The 26060-nt window shown below is 43.2% G+C and overlaps 1 protein-coding gene across 1 annotated transcript in view; it reads left to right on the top strand.

Moving 5' to 3' along the window:
* Nucleotides 1-22721, top strand: part of MXRA8 (matrix remodeling associated 8) — a 36818-nt gene extending 14097 nt beyond the window's left edge. The window contains exons 2-10 of the mRNA XM_069741571.1: nt 6177-6200; nt 12100-12405; nt 13021-13122; nt 13351-13830; nt 14419-14577; nt 14935-14965; nt 17943-18019; nt 19766-19843; nt 22008-22721. Coding sequence (XP_069597672.1) covers nt 6177-6200; nt 12100-12405; nt 13021-13122; nt 13351-13830; nt 14419-14577; nt 14935-14965; nt 17943-18019; nt 19766-19843; nt 22008-22033 — 1283 coding nt within the window. The 3' untranslated portion in view covers nt 22034-22721. The remainder of the gene's footprint in view (nt 1-6176; nt 6201-12099; nt 12406-13020; nt 13123-13350; nt 13831-14418; nt 14578-14934; nt 14966-17942; nt 18020-19765; nt 19844-22007) is intronic.
* Nucleotides 22722-26060: the final 3339 nt, after the last annotated feature.

The raw sequence follows: 26060 nt of genomic DNA, 5'->3' as shown, positions 1-26060 counted from the left end.
CAACCACCCCAGGTGAGCACGACCATCACTCTCACCCTCTCCCATTTCTCTTGCGGTATTGCCCTATTGTGCAGACCTCACCTAAAATGGAGTAAGAGTATTAGATTACTGTATTAAAACCGGTTCCACTCGGAATCCAGCAGAAGTATGAATGCAGCTCTTGCCTGTTGATACAGGGTTAGGGTTAATATTAAAGTTTGTGCAAACTGATTCACAGGAGCCAGTCCTGTGGCCGCTGGTTGGTCAAAAAAAAAAAGAAAATATAACTAATCCTAAAACTATGTAATCTTATTTTAAGAGAATTAAGAAAAGTGATATCCTATTACGTTTTTTTCTTTTGCGCTCTGACATTTGATTGTCAGGTGTCTGGCTAAGAACGTCAGGGTGGAACGGTCCATTCCTATCATATCTAGTCATTGTAAATGGCATCATTTGTTCTACAGGGAGAATAAGAGCCGTATCTGTCTTCCTTCTTTCCCGTGGGCAGAGATTTGGCAAATTGTAAATGGTCTGAATGCGTGAATGGGAGAGATAGCTGTCAGAGGGAAATGTGGATAATGGGATTGGGCATGAATGCATTTAACCGCACAGAACTGTGTTTAGCAGAGGGAGAAAAAAAAAGAAGCAAAACGTAGCGTGAAATGACCGAATATCACAGTACGGTGCATGGGTCCTCTCGAGTCGAGACTTGTCTAGGCTATAATAACTGGCGGAACATATGGAGAGGGGATGAAGACAACGTGATTGATGGCGCACCTATCGAGACGAACAGGAAAATATCAGTGTGCTGTAATATAATAAGACGGAGGTCAAAAGTCTGACAAAATGCAACATGTCATCAGTCAGAATGTTCCCGAGCTATGTTTTTCACCATGTGAAGCCGTCCTAATAGATCACTATGGAGATCTATAATCACAGCGGGAGAGCACGGCCTCAGTGCCGAGCCGTGTAGTTCTGTACTGTAGAAACTACATGCGGCGCCTTCATCAGGTGCTGTAATACAGATAGCTGTCAGGGGGGCATAAAGCAGGATGTGGCTGTAATGTGCTGCTGCAGTGCAGTATAGAGCAACCTCCACCAGGTGGTGCTGGTTAAGGAAAATAGGTTATACACACAGCGCAGCAACACTGAATAACAACACAGGTGTCACAGGTAATGAAAGAGACGTGAGACAAGCCAAAGTCATACACAGAGATAGCAGCGCGGTACAGAAGGGACGTGGTAACCAAAACGTGAGACGTAAGACGGAGTCGGGGTACAGGCCAGAGGTCAGAACAAGTCAAAAACGGGTGCAGGCAGTCAGAGGCAAACAGGAACACTAGTACAGGTATCCAGGTCAGGAGCTCAAACAGTGCAGCATGAACTATCGCTGACACTGGCCCACAGGCTGCAGAGGACTTAAATAGCTCAGCCAGCTTCAGAGTGAGGCAGAGAGGATTAACTCCCACATGACCAGTCCAGAGACAAGAGAGCTGAACATAATCTCAGAACTGGTTCATGACAGTGGCATGATGAAATAAAAACTGTTAGGAGACATCTTCATATGCCTTTATATGAAATCGGAGACACAGAAAGACCCCTTAGTAGTCTGCGAGTCTCGTACTTAGAAGTCATAGGGCCATGAAAAGGTTCTGAGACCTTTTGGGGAAGTTTTGTCTTTTCTTTGTCCACTTTACTGATTTTTTTCCCTAATGTTACAATTATTTTAAGAAAAAAAAACACATAACTTGAAGATGATCATTTACTGCAGTTTCTTTTTTTATTTTTTTATTTAAACTGTGTGCCTCATCCAGTTGTCACTGATCCACTGGTTTTCTGACAGTTTTTCTTTTCCTTCCCCATCTCTCCGTTCCAAAGTTATGCCCCCCTGTAAGAAAGTTTGCCTTCAACCTCGTGGGCGTATACCACGGAACTTATTTGTGGTCATTTGCTTTTTCTCCTTTGATGCCGACCAATCAAAACATGGCCACTCCCACAGAGAAGTTCTGTGGTATACGCCCAGGAGGTTCTAGGCAAACTTTGCGTCTTTATTACAGGGTCAGGTCTTTGGAATGGAGAGGCACAGAAAATAAAGAAAAACTATTCTGGAATCAGTGGAGTAGCCACAATTGGAATAGGGACTTTGTTTAAATATATATAAAAAAAATCAATGAAAAGTCCTTTGTAAAGGAGTTGCCCATCCCAAATATAACTCAGTTGCCACAGATAGGGTGAAAAATAATAAAATGATGTATATGAACCTGATGTTATATCACCATAGATCCAGTGTAGGCCAATTTGGTGGTCTGAGTCCGCACCGGAATCCATAATATCAGTGTTCTGCTGTCAAAGGACTTGTGAGACCTGTGATTGGCTGCAGTGGTCAGGTGAATATAACGGCACCTGATCAGATGACTAGTCAAAAACAGGCCCCAGCAGTCCTTTGATAGAAAAATTGTGGTGGCCTTGACTTCCGATGTCGGTGGAGACTACAAGAGCACCATGCAGAGGATCAGCTGGGTAATAGCAGAGGAGTATACATCATTTTATTATCGCCATCCCATCCATGACACCTATCAAGTTTACAATGAGGCCAGAAAACCCCTTTACAACTAATTTTAAGCAAAACAGATGTCAACAGATAGAGGGATGGAACATGTTGGATTTAACATGCCCGATCCTTTGTTCCGACAGGAGGAGGGTCTAAAACTACAAAAGATTCAAAAGATGTGAAGAGAAAGAAGGATAAGACATGTTGGATGTTAACATGTCCGATCCTTTGTTCCAATGGGAGAGGGCACCCCCGTTAAAATCTATTTTTAAGCAATTTCTTATTAAGTCTTAAAGAGTTCATGCTTCCAACAGGTGTCAATGGACAGAGGGATGGGGCATGTTGGATCTTAACATGCCCGACCCTTTGTTCCTGCTGCCAGGGAGGTTTTGTTGTGCCAAATCCCCTTCTGCCATTGCATTATGAGTTGGGGCAAACAACAGTTGACCGAATAAATGTTTGGGCAGCTTTAGAGGCGCCTTGCTGTGGATCATTCATGGTGGTCCAGAATAGGAACATTTTGCCCGATCTATGATGTCTATATGTAACGGATATGTTTTTACATGAGACAATTTTTAACATTTTTCTATTATATTCATTTCAGCATTGGCCACAGCACGTTCTTATGTGCCGTTTATCTGCTCTTGGACTGTAGTCTATGGGTTATAACATAAACAGTGCATTTTTCAGAATAACACAGCTGCACGCATCGAGAAAGGGAAACCAAACAAAATGACCTAGTAGAAAAGCCATCCATTCTGCCTGCGGTATAATAAAATAGAGTCTTTGATGACGGAGGAGGGGTTACATTTTTTTTTTTTAAGGTTTATTGCGAAACCAAAAGCCGTTTAGAAAAACAGATTTTATTAGCAGCAGTTTTAGAAGCATCTGCATCCAATTTGGAATATTTACACACAATATAGGCTACCGGCAGAATGAATACCTGCTACTTACGAGGTATTTTTTTTCCAGTAGACTTGGATATATGACTCATTAATTTCTTTATTACTGACCCGAGCTGTGCATGTATATAGAAACCATATGCGGTGGTCTGCGGCTGCCACAGCATGGTGGGAGTTGTTTTCCAACAAGTCAAGACCTACAAGTTTCAGATAATAGAGTAAGTACTGCAAGTGAATGAAAAAAAAAAGGGCATTAAGTATCAACACTGCTTTAAAGAGGACTTGTCACTTGCCCTGAAAGCATTTTTTTTTTTACCCGGTGTAAATGCCGCTGTTCTCCTGAATCCGGCGATGTTTTTCTTTTGCTCTTGCGCCTCTCCGTTTCTAAGATATGGCCCTCTTTTCTATATAAATAAGTCTAGTCTGTTTTAGCCAACTGGGCATGCTCCTTAAGAGTAGAAGATCTGAAGACCACGCCCACGTGTTCAAAAGACTAGATGTATATCCAGGGGAAATGGGTCTATATCTCATGAACGGAAAGGCGCAGAAACAAAAGAAAAACAGCACCGGATTCAGAAGAATGGCGGCTTTTACACCAAGTAGAAAAAAAAATGCATATTTATGTCTAATGATAGGTCCCCTTTAAATGATTAAAAGTTTATTCCCAACATGTGAGAGAACAGACTTCATTTTGTGTCTGTGGTATCCATCCTTGTCTTATAACTCCTGTGTCATGGCGCTCAAAAAACACATTCCTCTTCACTCCCGTAAAAATTCCTTTTGGCTACGTATTTTGGAGGGAAGTTTTCTTTGTCTGTGACACTACTTAAGTTTCTTACATCTGCTAATAAAGCATAAATGCTGAGTACACCACACAAGGCCGTGTTGTATTGATTTCCCAAGCGCTTGTAAAACAATTCTTCTTAATTCGGAGTTCAAAAGGCACAGAAGAGAGTGGATTTTGCTCACATTCATCCAAATTACAGATAGTTGTGGTTCCAGCCACTATTCTTCGGATAGGTGTTGCTGGATTGGTACCTAGACATAGTTTGGCAGTACGTGGTATAGGTGTTATTTTCAGGTCACAGCAGCGAAGTTTCCTATTGCACATGCTCACATGCACCTGTCCTGTGCTAACACTCTAGGACAGGTTTCTGCCAGTGTAACAAGACGGCGGACATTTTAATTCAATAGTGATCACCTGCTTAGACAAAAAACAACTGTTAATTAAAGGTATTTATTCACAATGACTTTTTTTTCTATTTCTAGAGAACACATTAAAGTTATACCAATGTCCTAAAAAATGACTCACAAATTTTTTTTTTGATCATCTCCATATTGATGTGCGACTCTGCTCTTAGGAGTCGTCATCGGTATTTTGGTTTTGGTGACTATTCTGTCTTTTTAGGACAAGTGAATAAAAATCTCCCGAAATATTCTTTTATTGTGTCTGACACGTTGGTGCCTGTAAAAAAAAAAAAAAAAAAAAGCGTTATATAACGTTCTGGCTCTTGTCGATCTCATTCCACAGTTGCACGGGTCAGGCCCCGGGAACACATGTCCAAATAATTCTCACTCTGAGAAAAAAAAAAATTAGTTAAAGGAGGCGTCCACCGATTTCAGAACATTATTGTGCCTGTGGTGGAAACATTTAGCGACTCTGTTATTATACCTTGGTGTCACCACAGCCTCATTATAGCAGAATAAGCAATTTACACAAAAATGCTAAAGAAGCATAATTATAGGGTAGCTAACATACATCATCATTTCACTTTCTGCATCCCCTCCCCCAGCTTTATGCAGAATTACAACCACATCCGAACATTTTAGCAGGCGGGTTTCAAAATGTACAAGATTGTTTTTGCTGGAGATATCTTCATCATTTGGTCATAAGTGACAATATTACTATTGCAGATATTTGATTTCTATCCAGCAATTAGACTTGTCACATGTATGGAAGAGTGTGAGCATGCTCAGTGTTATGTGCAGTGGTCACTGTGCAGGGAGGGGGGAGGTGAAGCTCTCAGTAATGTGGTGCTGTGTTGTCTGTCTCCAGCCTAATGACTGCTTACCATGCCATGAAGAAATGTGCCATGCTTTCTACTTCCATGTTCTTCACATACAAATGAGCTTCAGTTTATTACTAGCCAGGGGTTTACTAGAAGGGGTGCAGAGGTAGCAGGCACATCTGACATAGGTGCCTTAGGGAGCTGTAGTGGCTGCACTACCAATATGACATAGGAAAGTAACAGTTATAAACAACCTGTCACTTGCCATAAGTATGTATATTTTGCCTTTTATAAATGCCGCTGTTCTCCTGAATCCGGCGTTGTTTTTCTTGTGTTTCTGCTCTTTACCGTTCCTGTGATCTGGCCCCTTCTTCCCTAGGCATAAATCTATTATTTTTAGCCAACTGGGTGTGGCCCAAAAGAGCACACCCATCACGAAGAGTTGTGGATCATGCCCACTTGGCTAAATAGTAACAATTTAGATGTAGGGAAGAAAGCATGATATCTCAAGAATGGAGAGGGGCAGAAGAACAAGAATAACAACGCCGGACTCAGGAGAACAGCGGCATTTACACCAGACATTTACATATTTGTGGCAAGTAATTGGTTTGCAAATCTTTTCCTTGAAATTATATCCAACGGAAATGGTAATAGATCAGTTATTTACTGTAAACACAGTTGAGTTTTTTTCTACTTGAAAGTCCTAATAATTGTCTGTTTTTTTTTGTCTTTTAGGTCCCGTTGTGTACTTATATTCAGGTAAGAACCCTCCGTAAGATACTGGTTCATCTGTTCACAAAGGTTTTTATAACACACAGATGTCAGGGTGTCTGTAGTAGTGTTCACTCACCCAAGGTGTAGACCGAAAACATCTGCCTCCATCACAGTCTGATTTGTATAAAGTGGCACAATATGCTTGTTGGTTTCAACACTTATATGAGGTACAGAATCTTGGTGGTTTGAATTTACACAAAGTTGTACAGTCACTTAAGTGGGGTGATCTAGGACTTATTCTTAGGATAGATAGTTATTTTCAATTTTGGGGGCTTCCAACACGTACCACCATCACCAATCAGCCGTTTGCAACTCTTTCCACCTCTAGAAGTACACATTGTCCAGACTCAGAACAGCAGGACACTTTTTAGTGGCTGATCCTGTGTTTGCCGCTTCTGTATACTGTATACATCTGGCCACAAGGGAAAGAAGCAAACAGCTGAAAGGTAAGGGACTCTGTGTTGGACCTCCACCGATCTGATATTATTGATGACCCATCCTAAGGAGAGCAAAAATGTAACCTTCTATCTTAGGTCCCGATTCTCACCACATGGACCACACCGATGACCATGTTACTTCATACTGGCCTCAACTTGTCTTTTGCTTCCCTCACATGGTTGTATCTCTGTGTGCCCAGAACTCACCCTCTAGAGTCATCTCTCCTAATCCCAGGCCTCACTCTTCTATCTTGACTTTGCACCTAAAGGTCCTAAATCACTTGTTCCTTGACTCTAATCTGAAGGATTCTCACTCTTGTTTGTCTAAACTTTGACCTCAAGGACCTTGTTAATATCCTCCCAACTTCTGTCTTCAAAAGCATTGCTCTTGTTTTTCTCTTTCCTTCAAGAGTCTGCCATGTTGGCGTATAATCCTCAAAACTATCCCTCCATTCCCAGGGACAGTTCCTTTCAGACTTAAAGACTCCTTAGACATTTGACTGAAGTCAGCCAAACCCACCAATATCGTCGGCATTGGCCTACAGTTTAATCTGTATAGGGCTTTCAAACTCTCCCCAATAAATGGTAATGGGGAGAGAAGGATCTTGCCTGTTGAATTTCATGATCCAATACTTTTCTTCTCTGGACAATAAGCCACTACTAGATGATTTTGGTAGCAGGTCTTTCATAGAGAACAAAGGCGCTCAGATATGCTGCCGGCCTATCCAACTTTCTGACGACATTTATCTAATGTGTATGGGGTTCACACACTTCACTACTGAACTTGAAGACCTCTACTATAGCTTTTCTCTTATCATCACATGTGAATAGCCAACCCTGCTTAAATGATGGCCTTCACAGAACCATTGTGAGCTCCTTTGCTCTTTGGCCAGACTCTCTAGTCTCTCCGTCTGCTCCATATCATCTAGGCTTTGGCAGATGAACTACTTCTTTATTCAAAACTTGCACAAATATGCTGGTTGAATTTCAATGCAGCCTTTCTCAGGCCCATGTCTTGTCTTATGGTTTCCAGACCACTACCAAACTTCAGCCAGAACACTGCTCTGGCCTCCAGTCCACTACTGCTCTGGCCTTCAGTCCACTACCACTCTGGCCTCCAGTCCACTACTGCTCTGGTCTCCAGTCCACTACCGCTCTGGCTTCCAGTCCACTACCGCTCTGGCCTCCAGTCCACTACCGCTTTGACTTCCAGTCCACTACCGCTTTGGCCTCCAGTGCACTATCGTTCTGGCCTTCAGTCTACTATCGCTCTGGCTTCCAGTCCACTATCATTCTGGCCTTCAGTCTACTATCGCTCTGGTCTCCAGTCCACTACCACTCTGGCCTCCAGTCCACTACTGCTCTGGCCTCCAATCCACTACCGCTCTGGCCTCCAGTGCACTATCGTTCTGGCCTTCAGTCTACTATTGCTCTGGCTTCCAGTCCACTATCATTCTGGCCTTCAGTCTACTATCGCTCTGGTCTCCAGTCCACTACCGCTCTGGTCTCCAGTCCACTACCACTCTGGCCTCCAGTCCACTACTGCTCTGGCCTCCAATCCACTACCGCTCTGGCCTCCAGTGCACTATCGTTCTGGCCTTCAGTCTACCATCGCTCTGGCCTCCAGTTCAGTACCACTCCCAATGTCCAAGCCAACACTGCCCCGCCATTACACTGCAACTCCTCTCAGTTTACACAAGCCTCACTTTGTATCCTATGTGGATTTTATTTAAAAAACGTATTATGGATTTCTTGTAAATTTAATTAAGGTTTTCCGGATTTCAAATCCTGCCCTGAACATTAATTTCCAGAGCTAAATTTTTGTCACATGTAGATCTACTTAGCTGGTATTGTATAACGTTGTAGATTTTACACCTGCAAAACGGAACATCCCCAAAAAAATACACTACATGTGCATTTACCCCAAATGTTAATAGCTTTCCCGACTTATCAGTGGCCTCGTACCAGTATGTCCCAGTGTCAAAACAAGAGCATGGAGTGTTTAGTGCTGGCACAAATATGCAAAGCTTCTAAAATATTCCAAACTCGATAAAATCCTCCGTGATTAAGGTTTATTCTTGCCTCTTAGGGAATAATCCATAAAGTGTATAAGCTAGAATTGAGATCAGTAGTCAATCTCTCTTATATCACAGAAAGGTGAGAATCTGTGAATGATGAAATCCAGGACACATAGACTACACTTGTTCATTCTTCCAGCCGTAGTTTACAGATCTGTGCCAGTTGCCCATCCCTGCAGTCATTGTACGACATTGGAATTTCAAGAGGTTGTGATAATATAGAAAGTCCATAAATCCAGCAACAAGTGTCATGGAGAGGAAAGTGATCTCACTAGTGTTCCTCTTTCTCCTCATTTTTAGTACTCGCTCACCATTTAATAGAAATGATAGTTTGTCTATTTATCTACTATTATCCCATCAGGGATTGTACGGGGGGGGGGAGGAGGGGAAATAAAAGATGTTTAGATTATTTAAAAAACAGAAATTAATAGGAAGTAAAAAAAAAACTTTACTGTTGTCCAGATTTCCAGATTTCAGTTCCCCTCCTACAGTGATATGTTTGAAGGGGCTAACTGTCTGACTACGTTTACTAGCTAAGCCAACCCCCTTCTCTGTGAAGACTGATGCAGAGACAAAGTAGAGACTGACTAAGCTACTGTAATGAACTGATCCGGACAGCCAGCCCAGATTGCCAATTATCTAGAATATCCTGGACTGTCTGCAAAAATACGGGAGAGCACTGTCATTCAAGGGGAGTGGGGTGAGGAGAGTCCGCCAGGGACCGACACTTTGGGCTAGTCACTCAGACGGCGTGGTCCCCGAATGGTATTTCCAAGAAGAACATAAGTGGCTGAAATCTTACAGCCAGTGTCTGATATATGTTGCCTTGGTTTGGGCGTCATGTATCAGTTGTCAGATTTCCTTTAAAGAAGACCTGTCAACAGGTCAAAAGTGGCCAGTTTTTGCACTTAATTTATCCCCACCGCTTCCACGAGTATTCCGTTTTTTTGAGAATGCACCAAACAGTTCCAGAGATAGGGGCTTTCTTAATTAGTGTTACCTTATATGGTGTTTACAAGGGAGGGCATTGCTCACAGGATAATTATGCAAAATAGTCTAAAGACACGCCCCTGAGGATCCTGTGAGCCACGCCTCATGAAGACGAGCACTAAATAAAAAAGACCCATATCTCTGGAAACATATAGCACATTTAAAAAAAAAAAATCATTGGAGCACCTGGAATAAAAGAAGAGCAGAAATTGGCCCTTTTCACCTGATAACAGGTCCTCTTTAAAGATAACATTTTATCTGTCTGTAGCCACCACTAGAGGGAGCTAATTGGAGACAGATTTATGAAAATTCCATTGAAATCAATAATGTGGGACAATGGGATTCGTGGAGGCAGGTATGACTCAAAGTCAGAGCTAGATCATAAAGTGGTATTCTGATTTTAAGGAAGTTTACATTTTAGAGACCAAAGGGCCAGAAGTTGTACACTACACAAGTATCTCAGCAGTAACGCCAAAGAAATGATACATACATTACATAGTTACATAAGTTAAAAAAGACCATGAAGGTCCATCAAATTCAACATTTCTCCACCAATTATACATTTTGTCACTAAATTATCTATAACCCACAATATTATGTGTATTAAGGACATCATCCAGCCCTTTTTTTAAGAGCTGTTGTAGTGTCGGCCATTACTAGCTCTTGTAGTCGGCGTTCCACAGTCTGACTGCTCTAACTGTAAAGAACCCTTTCCCATTTAGCTGCCGGAATCGCCTTTCTTCCACCAGTAATGAGTACCCCCCCGGACATTATCTTTATGCTGTCTGACTAAGTTGGGAACAAACTGAGAAATTACCAAGAGCCCGGAAGCAAACTAAAACCTCTATAAATTCTTTTTAAGGGAACGTTATTTGGACTGATTATTCCTTCCATATTATATTTCATGGAATGTATGTAGCACTGTTATCTTGACACTTTATGGAAGTATTATGCAGGCTGAGATTTTAAGAAAAAATTGTCTAAAATCAATAAGAAAAAAAAAAAGAAAAAATTGTCTAAAATTATAAACAAAACGGGGTGCCCTACTTTCCTTATTGGAGCCCATTGCGTTAGTCCTATTTTGTGAGTTTAGGCGACACATGAGACCTGGCAGCTTCTGCATCCTTATTAGTGCCCTCTCCCGTTGCTTTTCGGTTATAGAACCAGGAATAAATGGGGCACCAGAGGTTGACAGAAAGCTTCGAGGCATAGGTGCAGTTATTGTCAGGCATGAACATCCATCTGTTTCACCTTTATTGCACGCAGTCCTGCAGTGTTTGTACTTGAAATACCTTAGGGTTTTGTTTTTTCTATTAAGCTTTTTCTATTCCAAATCCTCTGTTTATAACTGCAGGAAGAAAATTTGCTGAAGAAAGCAAAAGTATGCACATTGGCAAATTCTGTATTTTTATGGAACATTTTCCAAAAGATATTAACCTCTTCAATGAAATTCTGGATATAGAATTAAAGTGTTTTTGTTTTGTTTTTTTTTTCCATTAGCCAACATTGGCATATTGGACCTATTGGACCAGTTCAAGGCTATGTCCACCTTCACATATAATCTGCTTATTGTTCAGTTGCTCCCTAATTTAAGCAAATTTGTGGTCTCAATTATTTTTTTATATTATATTTCTGCTGCAGAGTAGATAAGTCCTTTATCTAACAGAGTACTTTTTCATAATTGATCCAAATCCATCAGTGTTCCGGTTTCTTGCTCTCTCCCTCCTCTCAGTGTTAGAGATAGCAGCAGTGACAGATCTCCATAGTGTGGAGAGAGTATAAATCATATACAGTCTCAAGGAGAAGAGAGGTTAATCAGGCTAGAAAAAAAAAACTACGGGAAAGCACATGATGAGGAAATAAGTGCAGGATAGAAGCTGTGCACACATACCAGCCTGTATTACTGAGAGAGAAACTTGGTTAGGCTGTAAAACTACATATCAAGGGTCTGAAAATGAATGAAGGAATGAAAATTGCAAATTGAAATTATGCAATTTTAAAAACTTAATAGAAACTGCTAATTATGTAAAAATTAATTTCCCCTTGTCAGAGTTGTCCACACACTGTACGTTGATTTAGAGGGGTCTTTCACTCCAGAGTCAAGAATCAAATCAGTGTTCAAAAAAGCAAATCTATAACATAGCCTGTCCATAAGGATTTCTAGACACTACAAAGGCGTAGTTACAGCTGGTGGAGGTCCTGAAATAGATTTTGCATTTGCGTCCAGGAGATTCAACTTAAGAATGATGAGAACATGAGGAGACACCATTTTTATAGGTCATACATGGTATTTGGGGAGTTTGGAGCTACAGATTACATCTGTGATAAACCAAGTCTTTCCCTGAATGCAATCATTTCTTCTTGTTTTTGTCTCCGTAGTGCCTTCCAGCCAACAGAATCCAGAGAGTGTGGTTGTTTCAGTTTCGAACATCAGTGCACCAACTTGGTCTCAGGCCCATTTAGTATGTCAGAGTTATCGCATGGTTTGGACACAAGACAGCCTTACAGACAGGCAAAGAGTTGTACACTGGGATCTCTACAGCAGTCAAGGAGTGTACCGAGGAGAGCGCCTGCTGGACATGTTCTCTGCGGGGGAGCAACGCATCTACAGTGGATACAACCAAGGTCGAATCATGGTGTCGAAATCTGCCTTCCAAAATGGCAATTTTTCTTTAGTGATAAAAGGTATGGCAGTGTCTAATCTTGAAAAATCTAAAATAATTTGGCCAAAACTTAAAATGTAACGTTATCCAAAGAGTTAAAAATTTTCTTTACCACTATAGTTACATAGTACGGTTGAAAAAAAAGCTAGACGTCCATCAACTTCAACCAAGGGATGGATAAAGATGAAGGGCATTGGGATTAGGAACATCCATAATGTCCTTCCCAACCTGGATCACGTATTTACATGATTCATAGATTTGGGTTGGTGATCAGACTGACATGGTACCTTGTCCTTGGAGCTCAGATAGACATAAACCACCCTCCATCAAAGCATTCAACTTAGAATAAAGTAATGAATGGCCTAATAAGCTCTCGGACAAGACACCAGACACCACAAAGAGGCTCCATGCCAGTAAGGTCATCAAATTAGTGGGACTTTAGATTTCGGCTTCTTTTAAGATGTTGACCAGGATTAAAAATATGGCTGCATTCAAAAAAGCGCCATACCTATCCACAAGATGTGTGTGATTTTGTAGCTATGTACCGTTACTCCAATTAACTCCATATATCACAAGAATATCTGTAGACTAACACCTATTTATAAAACTGTTTTCATTTTTTTTAACCACTTCCTAGGAGTATCCATGAGTGACCAAGGACTGTATTCATGTAACCTGCATCATCACTACTGTCATCTTGATGAAAATGTCAGGGTTCAACTAAATATCACGAAGTCAGGTAAGGAAGATCTGGGTCAAGCTGATCCACCAGATTCTTATGTGTTTTGAAAAGATCATATTCTGCTCCGGATACTAAAGCTCACCATACACATCTTAATTTCTGCAGAACTGACCAATGATTTCACATGTATGGGGCCTCCTGACCCTCAATGATAACTACCTCCTGCTATCATACTCATACTTCTACAAGGATATAATGTGCAATGTATGATATTTCCTCTTCCAGAACGTAAGGTGAGGATGTACTGGGATGGAGAAAAGGCTGTTGTTATTGCTTTGGTTGGAACCGATGTTGTTCTTCCTTGTGAGAACTGGAACCACATATGGACTGATCGATTTCGTGAAGAAGACCAGCAAGTGGTCCACTGGGATCGTCAAGCCCCAGGAATCCCTCACGACCGAGCAGACCGTCTAATTGACATGTATGCTTCAGGAGAGAGGAGGTCCTACGGTCCTCTCTTCATCAGGAGAAAAATGAATGTGACGGATATGGCTTTTGCTTATGGTGATTTCTCGCTTCTCATATCAGACTTGACCAAAGGAGATGAAGGGACTTATTCATGTCATCTGCACCATCACTACTGTGGGATCCATGAACGAAGGATTTTTCACTTAACTGTCTATGATGCACCAAAAGAGCCCCCAAAAGAGCCTCCAAAAGAAGAAGAACCAAAGAGCCCTAACATAGGTTCAGCACCTGCTATAGGTAATGTTCAATATATTGCAAATGGCTGAATCCACAGATTTTGATTGCACCAGTCAACTGGGTTTCTCAACTAAACTTTGACAGTAAATGTCAGGGAAACGAAGAATAGGGCATGTTGGCTTTCAGGAAACCCAATCCTTTGTTCTTTGGTGGGAATAAGCCACAAAAATATATACAATTTGGGGCAAAGCTGATAGAAAGGATGGCATGACATCAATGCTATGGGTTCTGGGTGCCAGGGGAGGTGGGTTGCCTACAAGCTACTTTGAGTTGGCCAGAGTATTTAGTTGAAGGGTCTAGGGCAGCAATCTGAATGATGGAAAGTGTCTAGCTTGGACTAGATACCAAAACTGCAGGGAAAGTAGAGTCCCCATGAAAAAGTACTTCCACGATCACTACGGCAAAGGCTCAGGGAGCAACAAAAGAAAGGGGTCTCTCAATGCAAAATCTGGTGCTCGGCCCTGTCCATAAATACCTCGGTCAGGGCTCTATATGGTGTATATATAACAGTATTTACTAAAGTGCGAAACGCGTTTAGATCTTCCTTCTTTCTTGCCGATTTCAGTGGTCTAATATTCATATCCCCAGATACCACCATCATCCGAGAAAATAAAGTGATCAATGTAATAATTCCGGAAAACAGACTTCACTTCTTCCAACAACTCGGATACATCCTGGCAACCCTTCTGCTGTTCCTACTGCTGCTCACAGCTGTGATCCTCATCACCCGCAAACATCGTAGGAAAGGTAAGTGTGACTCACTAGATGTGACACGTAGCACATAGAACAAGAAGCCTCAAGGGGACGAGTGACTGCAGGTGTTAATATCTATGATGCCATAGATGTACAATACCTCATCTGTATCCTCTTAAAATGATCATTTGCATTTTAACTAAGTCCAAATATTGAGAAGGATATGCAAATTTTAGAGGGGGGTGATCAATACCGTTGAAAGGTCCAAATTGTGCCAAATTTTTAAGTGCAATAACAGGGGTTGTCCAACTTGTCCCATCTCAGACACTTTTGTAATAAGGGTTCCAGATAGGACAACTTTAATGCCTAACAGTTTCCAAAAACTAAATATTCGTTTCCATTTCTTTCTAGGTTATGGATATAATTTGAATAAGTCTCAAGGGTACGTACACGATTTATTCACTTGATTAAATCATTTTTTTTTTTATTTCAAGGGGGTTATATGAGATTAGGAAAATGAGTCTACTTTTTGTAACATTCAACACCACTCTTCACCATTGGTTGGTCATGTATTGCCACTCAGCCTTACGCCACATTCACATGTTCAGTATTTGACATCAGTATTCAGAAGCCAAAACCAGGAGTGGGTGATAAATGCAGAAGTGGTGACGTGTTTCTATCATACGGTACTTTTGCTCTGATTGTTCCGCTCCTGGTTTTGGCTTACAAATACTGATGTAAAATACTGACCAAAAACTGAACGTGTGAACATGGACTTAAGCTGGCCATACACACAAGACTTATTTTGGCCAAACTCGCCAATATCAACGGGTTCAAGCTACAGTCTAATGTGTATGGAGGCACTGGACAAACAATTGTAGGAAGAGATATCGATCACACTTGTCCAATTACATACTGCCAATCGCATTGTTCTCCCAGAGATAAGCCACCGGCCGACGTGTCAGTCATTGGCTATCTTACAGAAGCGCTGGGCCCAATGAGCGCTCCTGTGTATGGGAGATTCATCTGAGATGGCTGTCAGCCGAACGATATTTTCATCGAAAGCCTTCTAATGTGTATGGCTGGCCTTAAAGGGAACCTGACAGCTGATACAAGCTGCCAGATCTATGGTCTGCACAATTTCGGCCATATATGTTAAACTCTGAAACGCTGTGGTGTTTCAGAGAAAAACATAATAGTTAAGGGGAACAAGCTGCACAGGAGACTAGTCGGACAGGCAGGTCCCCGGCGGATTCTCTCCACTCGCTGCCTTTGAGTGTTGGACCTATCACTCCAGGGCCGCGGGTGGGGAGGAGCCGCCTAGGTCCCGCCTGTCTGTATGAACCACGATGTCTAGACAAACCCTCCGTCTGCTCACCAAAACTCAACTGCCTCATTATTGAAGCTGTTGAGTTCGGGTCAAGAGATCCACGGTTAATGCCATAAAGATGGTTTCCCTCCCAAGGTTTCTATATTTATTCCGCTCTTTGCCCATACCAGTGCCCCCAAGGGTATTGAAAGACATACATTCCAAGATCTCCAAATGTATTTGGCAAGGGAAAAAGTCGAGGATCAAACAACAAATAATGTTTCTGCACAGGAAGAGGGGGGGGCTTTCTCTACCTAACTTCGTCAACTATTTTAAATCAGCCCAGATTGCCCAGCTGACTAGAATCTGTTCGTCAATAGACAGGCCTAGATGGGTCCACCTGGAGTCATTTCTACTAAAACCTTACTCCCTATTGGGTCTATTGTGGACCGAGGCGAAACTACCAAAACAAATCTCTACCATTGCACCCTTTGCAGCACAGTCTTTGCTCCTTTGGAGGAAAGAGAGATTCAAGAGCAAATTGCAGACTAAGGACTCGCCGTTAAATTTGCTATTTAATAACCCAGTGTTTTCCCCGGGGCTTGATCCTCGACCCTTCTCCTGGTGGATCCTGAAAGGTCTAACCACAATTAAACACCTTTGCTCCCCGTATAATATTGCCCTGACTAGACAGGAATTTATTCAAAAACATGAACCCCCAGTTAGAGAAATGTTCCGCATGAACCAAATCCTTGATTTTGTTAGGAGGATTGTCCCGGGCAAAAACCCTTTTAGATTAACAGGATTTGAACAAAAATGCTCGAGTGATCCCTTCGGAAGGGGGGTGATATCCCTACTGTACTCATCCTTTGCCACAATACAGGGGAAGGAAAACTAAGATTCATGAGTCAGTGGGAAGAGGATTTGGGGTTCGAATTGTCGTTGGAGGAATGGTGGCGCTCTTGTGACAATTTATCTAGGGGCTCCCACCAGGTATCTATGGTTGAATCTTCTCTCAGAGTCCTTCACAGGACTTACCAAGTGCCCATGAGACTTCATGCCATCTATCCTCAGTTCTCGGATAGGTGTTTTAGGGGTTGCGATACACCTGGAGACATGAGACACATATGGTGGACATGCCCGGTGGTGGCGGGTCTCTGGGAGGAGGTGAAGCTTACGATTGATAGGATGGCTGGAAGAGAGATACCATTGGACCCACGGACATTATTACTCGGCCTAAAGCCACAGGGAATGTCCAAAACACTCTTTAGACTGGTGATCTTGTTGGGCATGGCGGCTAAAATACACATAGCATCAAAATGGAGGACACCGTCACTTTCAATGCCCCAAGTCAAGACTAGAATGAATACAATTATGATGTATGAGCGCATCCAAGCAACGAGAACTGATGATTGGAACCACTTTCTCCGGGTGTGGACTCCGTGGCTGGATTTGAACTCTGGGGATCAGCTGACGCTTGCCCTTACGCTCTCCTCGTGAGGGAAGAACTGGAGACCGCAGATTACTATTTAGCGATAGTTATAGGAGTGTGGGTTCTTTTTTCTGTTTACTATCTTTTTGCTTATCCCACGCTATGAGTTGTAACCTAAAATCTGAACTCTGTCGGTGTTGACCTAAAGTGTACTGTTGTGTGGTAAAGAATACTGTAAAGCGGATTTCTTATGATTCATGTCCTAACGCACTTACCCTTTTGTCTCTGTTTTGTCTTTGTCTTGTCTTATACGTATATACGTATGGGCCCATCATAGTGGATATTTTATGACACTAACGATGTAAGAGTGGCCCCTTGTTGTACTTTCAAAACTCCCATGTTGGGAGATCTATGTATTAATCTTTAAATAAAAATTATTGAAACAAAAAAAGAGATCCACGGTTGGTCCAGATATTGCGGGTCATACATGGACCGTGAATGTTGGACATGTGAAACTCATACAAGACTGACCTGCCACACCAGATGCAGTCCCTAGATGGGACCATCTCTGTTTCAGGGAGAAAGAAGTTACCGGTACTTTCTCATCTTCTGCAACCTCTTTAAAGAAAATTATGATTATCCAGGATCAGTGATCCCGATTTTTCTATTTATTCATAGGAAAGATATCAATATGAAGGAAATATGTCTGAGACCTCCTGACCTTATCGAATACCCGAGAGAAGATGTTCAATTCGGTAAATATAAAAATCCAAAAAACAAGAAACGGAAGAACGAATATTGAAAGGTGTTGTCCATCACGGGGGTCAAAAGCACTCCTCCTCCCATCAAAGTTTTTATTCTCTTAGTATATTGTATTTGCAATCATCATATTATATGGCACTGTGTACTTACAATTGCTCATTTTGCCTTTCTACTCAGCTAATTCTTCTCTTTTCCATTAGGTCTATGACATCACATGTTTAAATATTGTAAAGTGCTGCAGAATATGTTAGCGCTATATAAATTAAAATAATTATTATATACTGACTAGCTGAATCCTTCTAAGATCTATGTAAATATAAACTGTGCAGGAGGTGTGGGTGCCTTAATGATGAAGTTCTAAGGATAATAAATTTAAAAGGTGGTTTATTCAACGCGTTTCAAGGTCAGTGCGACCTCTTCTTCAGGAAATTCCACATACAACAACACCTCCTGCACAGTTTATATTGTCATACGGCCGTTGATCGGCTTGTGGATCTGCAGCAGCTGAAATCGCTACATGCTCTTCGTTCAACAAAATCAGGTGAGCAATTCTAAGAAAGCTCTCTTGGTTATCTAGAGCAGGGGTCCCCAACTCCAGTCCTCAAGGCCCACCAACATGTCATGTTTTCAGGATTTCCTTAGTCTTGCCCAGGTAATAATTCCATCACCTGTGCAATGCAAAGGAAATCCTGAAAACATGACCTGTTAGTGGACCTTGAGGACTGGAGTTGGGGACCCCTGATCTAGAGGATAAGACCATTTTGCGCTTTGTGTCTCCATTTTTTTTCCTATAGTAAGCTCTATGTAGAAATAGGAGGTCAATTTTCTCTGCACAAGTCATGAATCACTGCAAAAGTCCCTGACAGGGAGAGGAGGAAGCAACTGGGTCAGGAGTTGAAGAGGGGGATGATTCATGTAGGGAAAAGAGACTTCCTGTTTCTACATAGAGCAGAGAAAAGAGAAGAATTATCTGTGTAGAAAGGCAAAACGAGCAATTGTAAGTACACAGTGCTATATAATATGATGAGTGCAATATATTAAGTGGATACAAATTTTGAAGGGAGGAGGAAGGGTTCTTTTATGTATTTGGGAAAAGAAAAACATTTTGCATTTCATTAAACATTTTGCACCATTTGGCTTTTACAGGCTTTCTGTACATTGAGCTTTGATGTGGTCTGTGGACATACATGAGCTGAGAGAAGCTCAGTAAAAAAAAAAACAAAGTTATAAATTCCCTGTCACACCATCAGATCTAGCTCACTGACGGATACTTAGTGAACTTATTCTGCAGTTGCAAAAATGAGTGCAGGTCCTACACTATCAGCAAAACAAGAATATAAGGAATTAACCCAATGATAATAAAAAAGAGATTGAATCAAATCTTAGATATTTAGGGGGACAATGGCGTTAACCAGCACCAGAAAGAAGCGCCATTAAATTAGATTTTTATAAAGAAACATACATGTTACCATAATCCTAGAGTGTTTGCATGCTCTTAAGATACTCGGGTCCCCATGGGTCCCTGATAACGGGGGACAATGCTGATTCAATTATGCCGCAATGATGCTTCCATCTGTAGAACGTCGCATAGCCACAAAGATGCCAGTGTGCAGAATGTGGGGTAGAGTGAAACGTATCTACAAAAACATTTTACATTATTTGTATCACTCTTATTTTGTTTGAAGAACGTTTTGTGGTTTGGAATTTATTCAGATAATTTTTTTTTTCTTGCTTTCCAGATTACAAAAATAACATTCTGAAGGAACGTGCATCCTTGGAGAGGACCGTCGCACCGAAGAACATTGACTTAGACCTTGGTAAGTGAGATCATACCGTTATTTTCTCATACCGCTAATTGGCAGCTCGGACGCCGACTGATTCTTATAGCAAAGCTACAGACATTTCAGAGTAAATGCACTTCCCACAACAAGTGGGAACGATAGTTACTGGACACCAGTACAAACCATATTCCCAGAGCGGACACACTGGACAAAGAAGAGGGATCTGGCCAGGGATCAGGGAAAATTATAGGGCTTGGGCTCCAAAATGTGCATCCAAGCTGAAGGTAGAGGTCTGTGGTCTTTTCAAAGAAAATCTGATTTTGGGTAATGATAACACAATGCAGCAAAATCAATGGTTTGGTATCTTACAACTGCAGCAAACATGATTTTGGGTCTTGATTTGCAATTTTACTCTATAATTTTAAGGGTGGTATGGAGGCTATATTTTTCTAAAAGTGGTTCTGAGATTTGTAAAAAAAAAAAGTTATTCTTTGTTTCCAATGAGGCTAAGCTGTAAAACCAAACCTGGCGCTTTTAGCGAAACCTCTACAACCCCTTTAAAAGGATTTTTTTTTTTATATTTTAAATATATTTTGTATAGTAGTTGTGAGGCAGTGACCGGTGCCACAGGTAGGGGTCATTGTGTGTTCTCCCCAGGATGTGCACGGAGGTGTATTGAAGCCATGGGGGTGCATTGCAGTCACAGGCGTAGCTGTGATTGCAATTGTGAGACGGTGACCGATGTCACAGGTAGGGGTGGCTGTGTGTTCTCCCCAGGATGTGCACGGAGGTGTATTGAGGCCATGGGGGTGCATTGCAGTCACAGGCGTAGCTGTGATTGCAATTGTCAGGCGGTGACCGATGTCACAGGTAGGGGTGGCTGTGTGTTCTCTCCAGGATGTGCACGGAGGGGTATGGAGGCCATGAGAGTACATTGCAGTCACAGGCATAGCTGTGATTGCAATGCAGACTAAAATAAGTGTTAGTCTTGGGCATGTTAGTGTCTCGGTAGAGTTGGGAAAACCTGCTCTGGGAATATTGTATTTTGAAACAGACTGCAGGAGGGTAGTCATGCAGTCCATTTCATTCCAGGCTCGGGTTTTCCATGTGGCTGAAAGCCACAGATCCCAGTTAAAATCCCTGCAGTAAAGGGTTTGGGTGTGTCAGGGTCAGAGTCAGTATCAGTCTGGTGTATGCCAGAGGGCAGAGCCGACTGCAGAGCTTCTATGTGAGGCAACACAGGCAAGCGGAGCCAAGCAGCCAGGGGAGCTGAGACGCCTGGCACCCACAGCGTGCACAGCTATGCAGTCGCCCACGGTAACTGTTCAGAGGAGGACTGGCATGTTTAGTGACTGTAAACTGAAGGATATTGTGTACTGTGGAAAGCTGTAAGGAGACATTAACACAGTGGTGTAGATGCCCATGGCAACCAGTCAGAGGTGGACTGGCGTGTTTAGTGACTGTAATCCAGAGGATATGTGCTCAGCTGCGATCTGGAGGATCTCATGTACTGTGTTTTGCTGAGTTGAACATTAAAGAGATTTTGTGTTGGAACTTGCCTCCTCACTGCATAAGTGTGCTACCGCTGCACTACATAGTTTAAAATATAGCACTTTACCTAGTCTATATATATAATTGTCTAAGGGTTTTTCCGTCTGTCTGTCTGTCCTGGAAATCCCATGTCCCTGATTGGTCGATGCCGCCAGGCCTCGACCAATCAGCGACGGGCACAGTATCGACGTAGAAATCCCGCGTCTCTGATTGGTCGAGGCCGCCAGGCCTCGACCAATCAGCGACGGGCACAGCGACGATGATGTCATAAAGGACGTAGACATCCCGCGTCTCTGATTCAGCGACGGGCACAGTATCGACGTAGATGTCATAATGGTTGCCATGGCGACGATGATGTCATAAAGGTTGCCTCGACCAATCAGCGACGGGCACAGTCTGCCGCAAATTCTGGAATCATCATTGTCCATATACTACGGGGACATGCATATTCTAGAATACCCGACGCGTTAGAATCGGGCCACAATCTAGTAGTAAATAACCTTCGGAGGAGTTTTTACAGTAAAAGCATTTGAAAGAACTCTTTGCAGTAAGAGCGATGAAATTGTATAAGCTAATATGTTAAATGCAAGGCATGTTTTTCGAAAATCTTCAGTATAATAATTATTGCATATTCATCTTTTCTCAACAGAACTTCGCAAAGAATATTGTAAATAAGACATTTTCGATGCTACTGGCTGGCCCAGAAGCTTCACCTTCCCTTAGGACGAGGGCCTTAAAGCTTCCTCTTGTGTCTTCATTCAAGCTGTCTGTGTCCTTTTGCCTGCGCCTTCTTCGTGCGATACTGTATATTCAGGTCACTGTTCCAAGTGGCGGCGGCATTTTCCTAAAGACACGGACGACAAATGACGTTTATGACGTTGTCCTGCGCCATTTTTTTCTATCTGTGGTAACTTCCAAAAGACGGATTTCAAGCAAATGACTACATTTCTAGGTAGAATATTACTGAAATCATAGTGTATGTAGTAATGGCTTGCTGCGATCGCTTCTTGTAGAGATGCCTTATATAAGCAACAGGTGATGCCATGGGGACAAATTTGCAGGATTTTAAAGGTTTCTGTCCCCTCTCTCCTCTCTTCATATTTAGAAACCAGAACCTAGTAGAGGTGACGTTGACTTGTAGGTAACAATAGTAGGTGAAGTCAATTGCGCCATGTCAAAAAATTGGGAAAAATACTATGAAGTAGGTGAAAAGTGAGATATGTTCTACCACTATGGGCCCATCAGTACGGCTTGTACACAGGGCAATGATCAGGTAAGGCTTCGTTCACATTACCATTCCTATTTCCGTTTTTATGAACCGTTTTGGAGTATAAAAATGAAAATAAAACATTTACTTACAGAATCGCACCATTCAAATTAGTTTCAGCAAAAAGATTTCCATGACCTTGGTGTTACGTTGGTAGTCCGTTGCCGCCGGACTAGAGCCCTGTGGATGTCATCGAACCTGCCCGCATCCCCGACACCTCTTGATTTGTAGGCTTGGTGCAATATCGTACGTGCGTCACACTGCATCGATGACATCGTGTCACACATACTAATCAGAAAAAATACTGGCGATGCCGGCAGGTAAGAGGACTGCCAACATGGCCCCTGTACCAGGATCCCGCAAATCTATTTGTTTGACTCTAGTTAGTTTTTTGTCCTAAGAAGTCATCAGTTTGCCTCCTTTCCATTTACTATCTAGTTTATAGAAAGACCAAAAAAAAAGGAGTCTGTATAACTTTTACGTAAAAAAAAAAGGATGGCAGACTAATATATTTTATATAATGTATTTTATTCAACATCAAAGTCCATGTAAAATGGATCATAACAGCCAGTCATCCACATGCCCACAAGACAAGAGGTGTTCGGAGACGCCTGTAATAAAAACGGGTAAGTTCAAAATAGAACAAAAATGGATGCAAACGGATTCAAAACTGAGGCCAAAGATTCCTCTTTTAAAAGGGAATCTGTCAGTAGGATCAACCTTCCTAAGGATACTTTCACACTTGAGCTTTTCAGCTTCCGTCACAATCCGTCGTTTTTTGAGAATGCAGGATACTGCATTTTCCCATAGACGTATTAGTGACGGATGGCTATCCGTCGTGCACTGGATGCGTCGTGTTTTGGCGGACCGTCGGCACGAAAAAACGTGCAATGTAACTTTTTTGTACGTCGGATCCGCCATTTCCTACCGCGCATGCGCGGCCGGAACTCCGCCCCCTCCTCCCCGGGACTTTACAATGGGCAGCAGATGCATTTTCACAACGTGCGTCGGTACGTTGCGCCAACGCTTAGCGACGGACCCGTACCGACGCAAGTGTGAAAGTAGCCTAAGCCGTCTATATGGACATGTAGGTCATAGGAAGCTGAATAAAATAAGGCCTGGATATCTAAGATCCAATGTAGTTTTCTAGAGAAATCCACGTTTTTCTTAATATGTAAATAAGCTAAGATCTATGCAGGGGCGGACATAATGCCGGTGCAGGGGCGGACATACTGCCGATGCAGGGGAGGACATACTGCCGGTGCCGGGGCGGACATACTGCCGGTGCAGGGGAGGACATACTGCCGGTGCCGGGGCGGACATACTGCCGGTGCAGGGGCGGACATACTGCCGGTGCAGGGGAGGACATACTGCCGGTGCAGGGGCGGACATACTGCCGGGGCGGACATACTGCCGGTGCAGGGGAGGACATACTGCCGGTGCAGGGGCGGACATACTGCCGGGGAGGACATACTGCCGGTGCAGGGGCGGACATACTGCCGGGGCGGACATACTGCCGGTGCAGGGGAGGACATACTGCCGGTGCAGGGGCGGACATACTGCCGGGGCGGACATACTGCCGGTGCAGGGGCGGACATACTGCCGGGGCGGACATACTGCCGGTGCAGGGGAGGACATACTGCCGGTGCAGGGGCGGACATACTGCCGGGGCGGACATACTGCCGGTGCAGGGGAGGACATACTGCCGGTGCAGGGGAGGACATACTGCCGGTGCAGGGGCGGACATACTGCCGGGGCAGGGGAGGACATACTACCGGTGCAGGGGCGGACATACTGCCGGTGCAGGGGCGGACATACTGCCGGTACAGCCGCATCGGGGCCCTGAAGGAGGGGGCCCAAAACAACTACTGACGATTCTCGATCCATCATAGAGACAGCGGCAGCAGGAGCACTGTGAGGAGAGGCAGGGGCCCTATCTGTATCACTACGCAAATGACAGCGTCCAGGGCCTCTTGGCACCGCGGCTGACAGGAGCTGTGCAGGTCACTGAGCAGCGCAGTACATGGTGTGTAAGCCCCTCTGCTCCTCCCGCTGGGGTCTCTGTGGAGTCGGGGTTGCCTTACACGGCGAGTATCAGACTTCAAACATACTGCAGGTGAGGGGGAGACTTTTTGGACTCCTGTCATGATCATCTGCAAAGTGACTGGCCAGTGGGGCGGATAATTGGGTTTGAGGCTATGTGCACACGTTCAGGTTTTTTCGCGGTAAAAACGCTATAAAAACTCATTAAAAACGCATACATTACGCATTCTATCATTTAGAATGCATTCTGCATGTTATGTGCACATGGATGCGTTTTTTTCGCCGAAAAAAACGCATCGCGGTAAAAGAATGAGCATGTTCATTATTTTTGCGGATTTTCTGCGTTTTTCCCGCAATTCTATGCATTTTGGAAAAAACGCACCAAAAACGCGTCAAAATCGCAGTAAAAACGCATGCGGATTTCTGGCAGAAATGTCCGGTTTTTGTCAGGAAAATTTCTGCAAGAAATCCTGACGTGTGCACATAGCCTGAGACCGCTTAGTGAAGACATAAGCCACGGCCACTATAGAGGGGGACACTGGAGAGGGGCCCCTTGTAGTGCCACTTGTGCCTCACCCCCTCAGCCAATCACAGACTCCGCTTTATGTGCACACCTGTGATTGGCTGACACTTGATGATGGACAGGTGTCTGCCTTGCCATGGTTTCACACCAGGCCCCAGTGGACAGGTTCATGGTGGCCTTCCTGAGCCGTCCGGCCCTGTACAGGTCAGGTAACCTCTGTGTCAGGCCTCAGTGTTTGAAAGCCTCAGTAACTAATTACCTCATGTCTTCTCTGAGAGAAAACATCATTATGTCCAGCAGGTGGCGCCATCACAGATTGCTGCTGCTCCTTGTTGTGAGAACTCTGCAACAGTATGGGGCGCAGGAAGGAGTCGGCTCCTGAGTACACAGGATCCCCACCTCCATGATGGCAGTGCCCCTGCCCCACAGCTGCCTGTGTAATAGCCGTGTCCGCCCTCTCCCGCCATCACTAGACACGTAGTCGGGACAGAGGGAGAGGGAGGACGGACATGGCAGCTGTGTGCAGAGGCGGTGACAGGAAGCTGCCCTGCTGTGTCCCCAATATCCTGCTGACCACTCATGGCTGCTGTACTGGGGGCAGGCGGGCAGGTGTGTGAAGACCGACTACAGCGAAGGTGATTCTATCTGTATACAGATAGATATATATATATATATATATATATTGTACATAATAGCATGTAGTATATAGTGTACATGACTGTATATGGTATACAGAATGTGTCATATTGTGTACACAGGCTACAGTGCGTGTACAGCAATGTTTCTCTGTAGGTACATGTGGATATAGTGTGTGATATAGTGTGTGTATGTATATATATATTTACTTGTGTACATCTGGTCAGGCCTGT

This window comes from Ranitomeya imitator, chromosome 10 (assembly GCF_032444005.1).
Source record: "Ranitomeya imitator isolate aRanImi1 chromosome 10, aRanImi1.pri, whole genome shotgun sequence".
NCBI classification, from domain to species: Eukaryota; Metazoa; Chordata; class Amphibia; order Anura; family Dendrobatidae; genus Ranitomeya; species Ranitomeya imitator.
The sequence above is the reverse complement of the archived record's forward strand: the minus strand, read 5'-3'. Positions and strand labels throughout refer to the sequence as shown.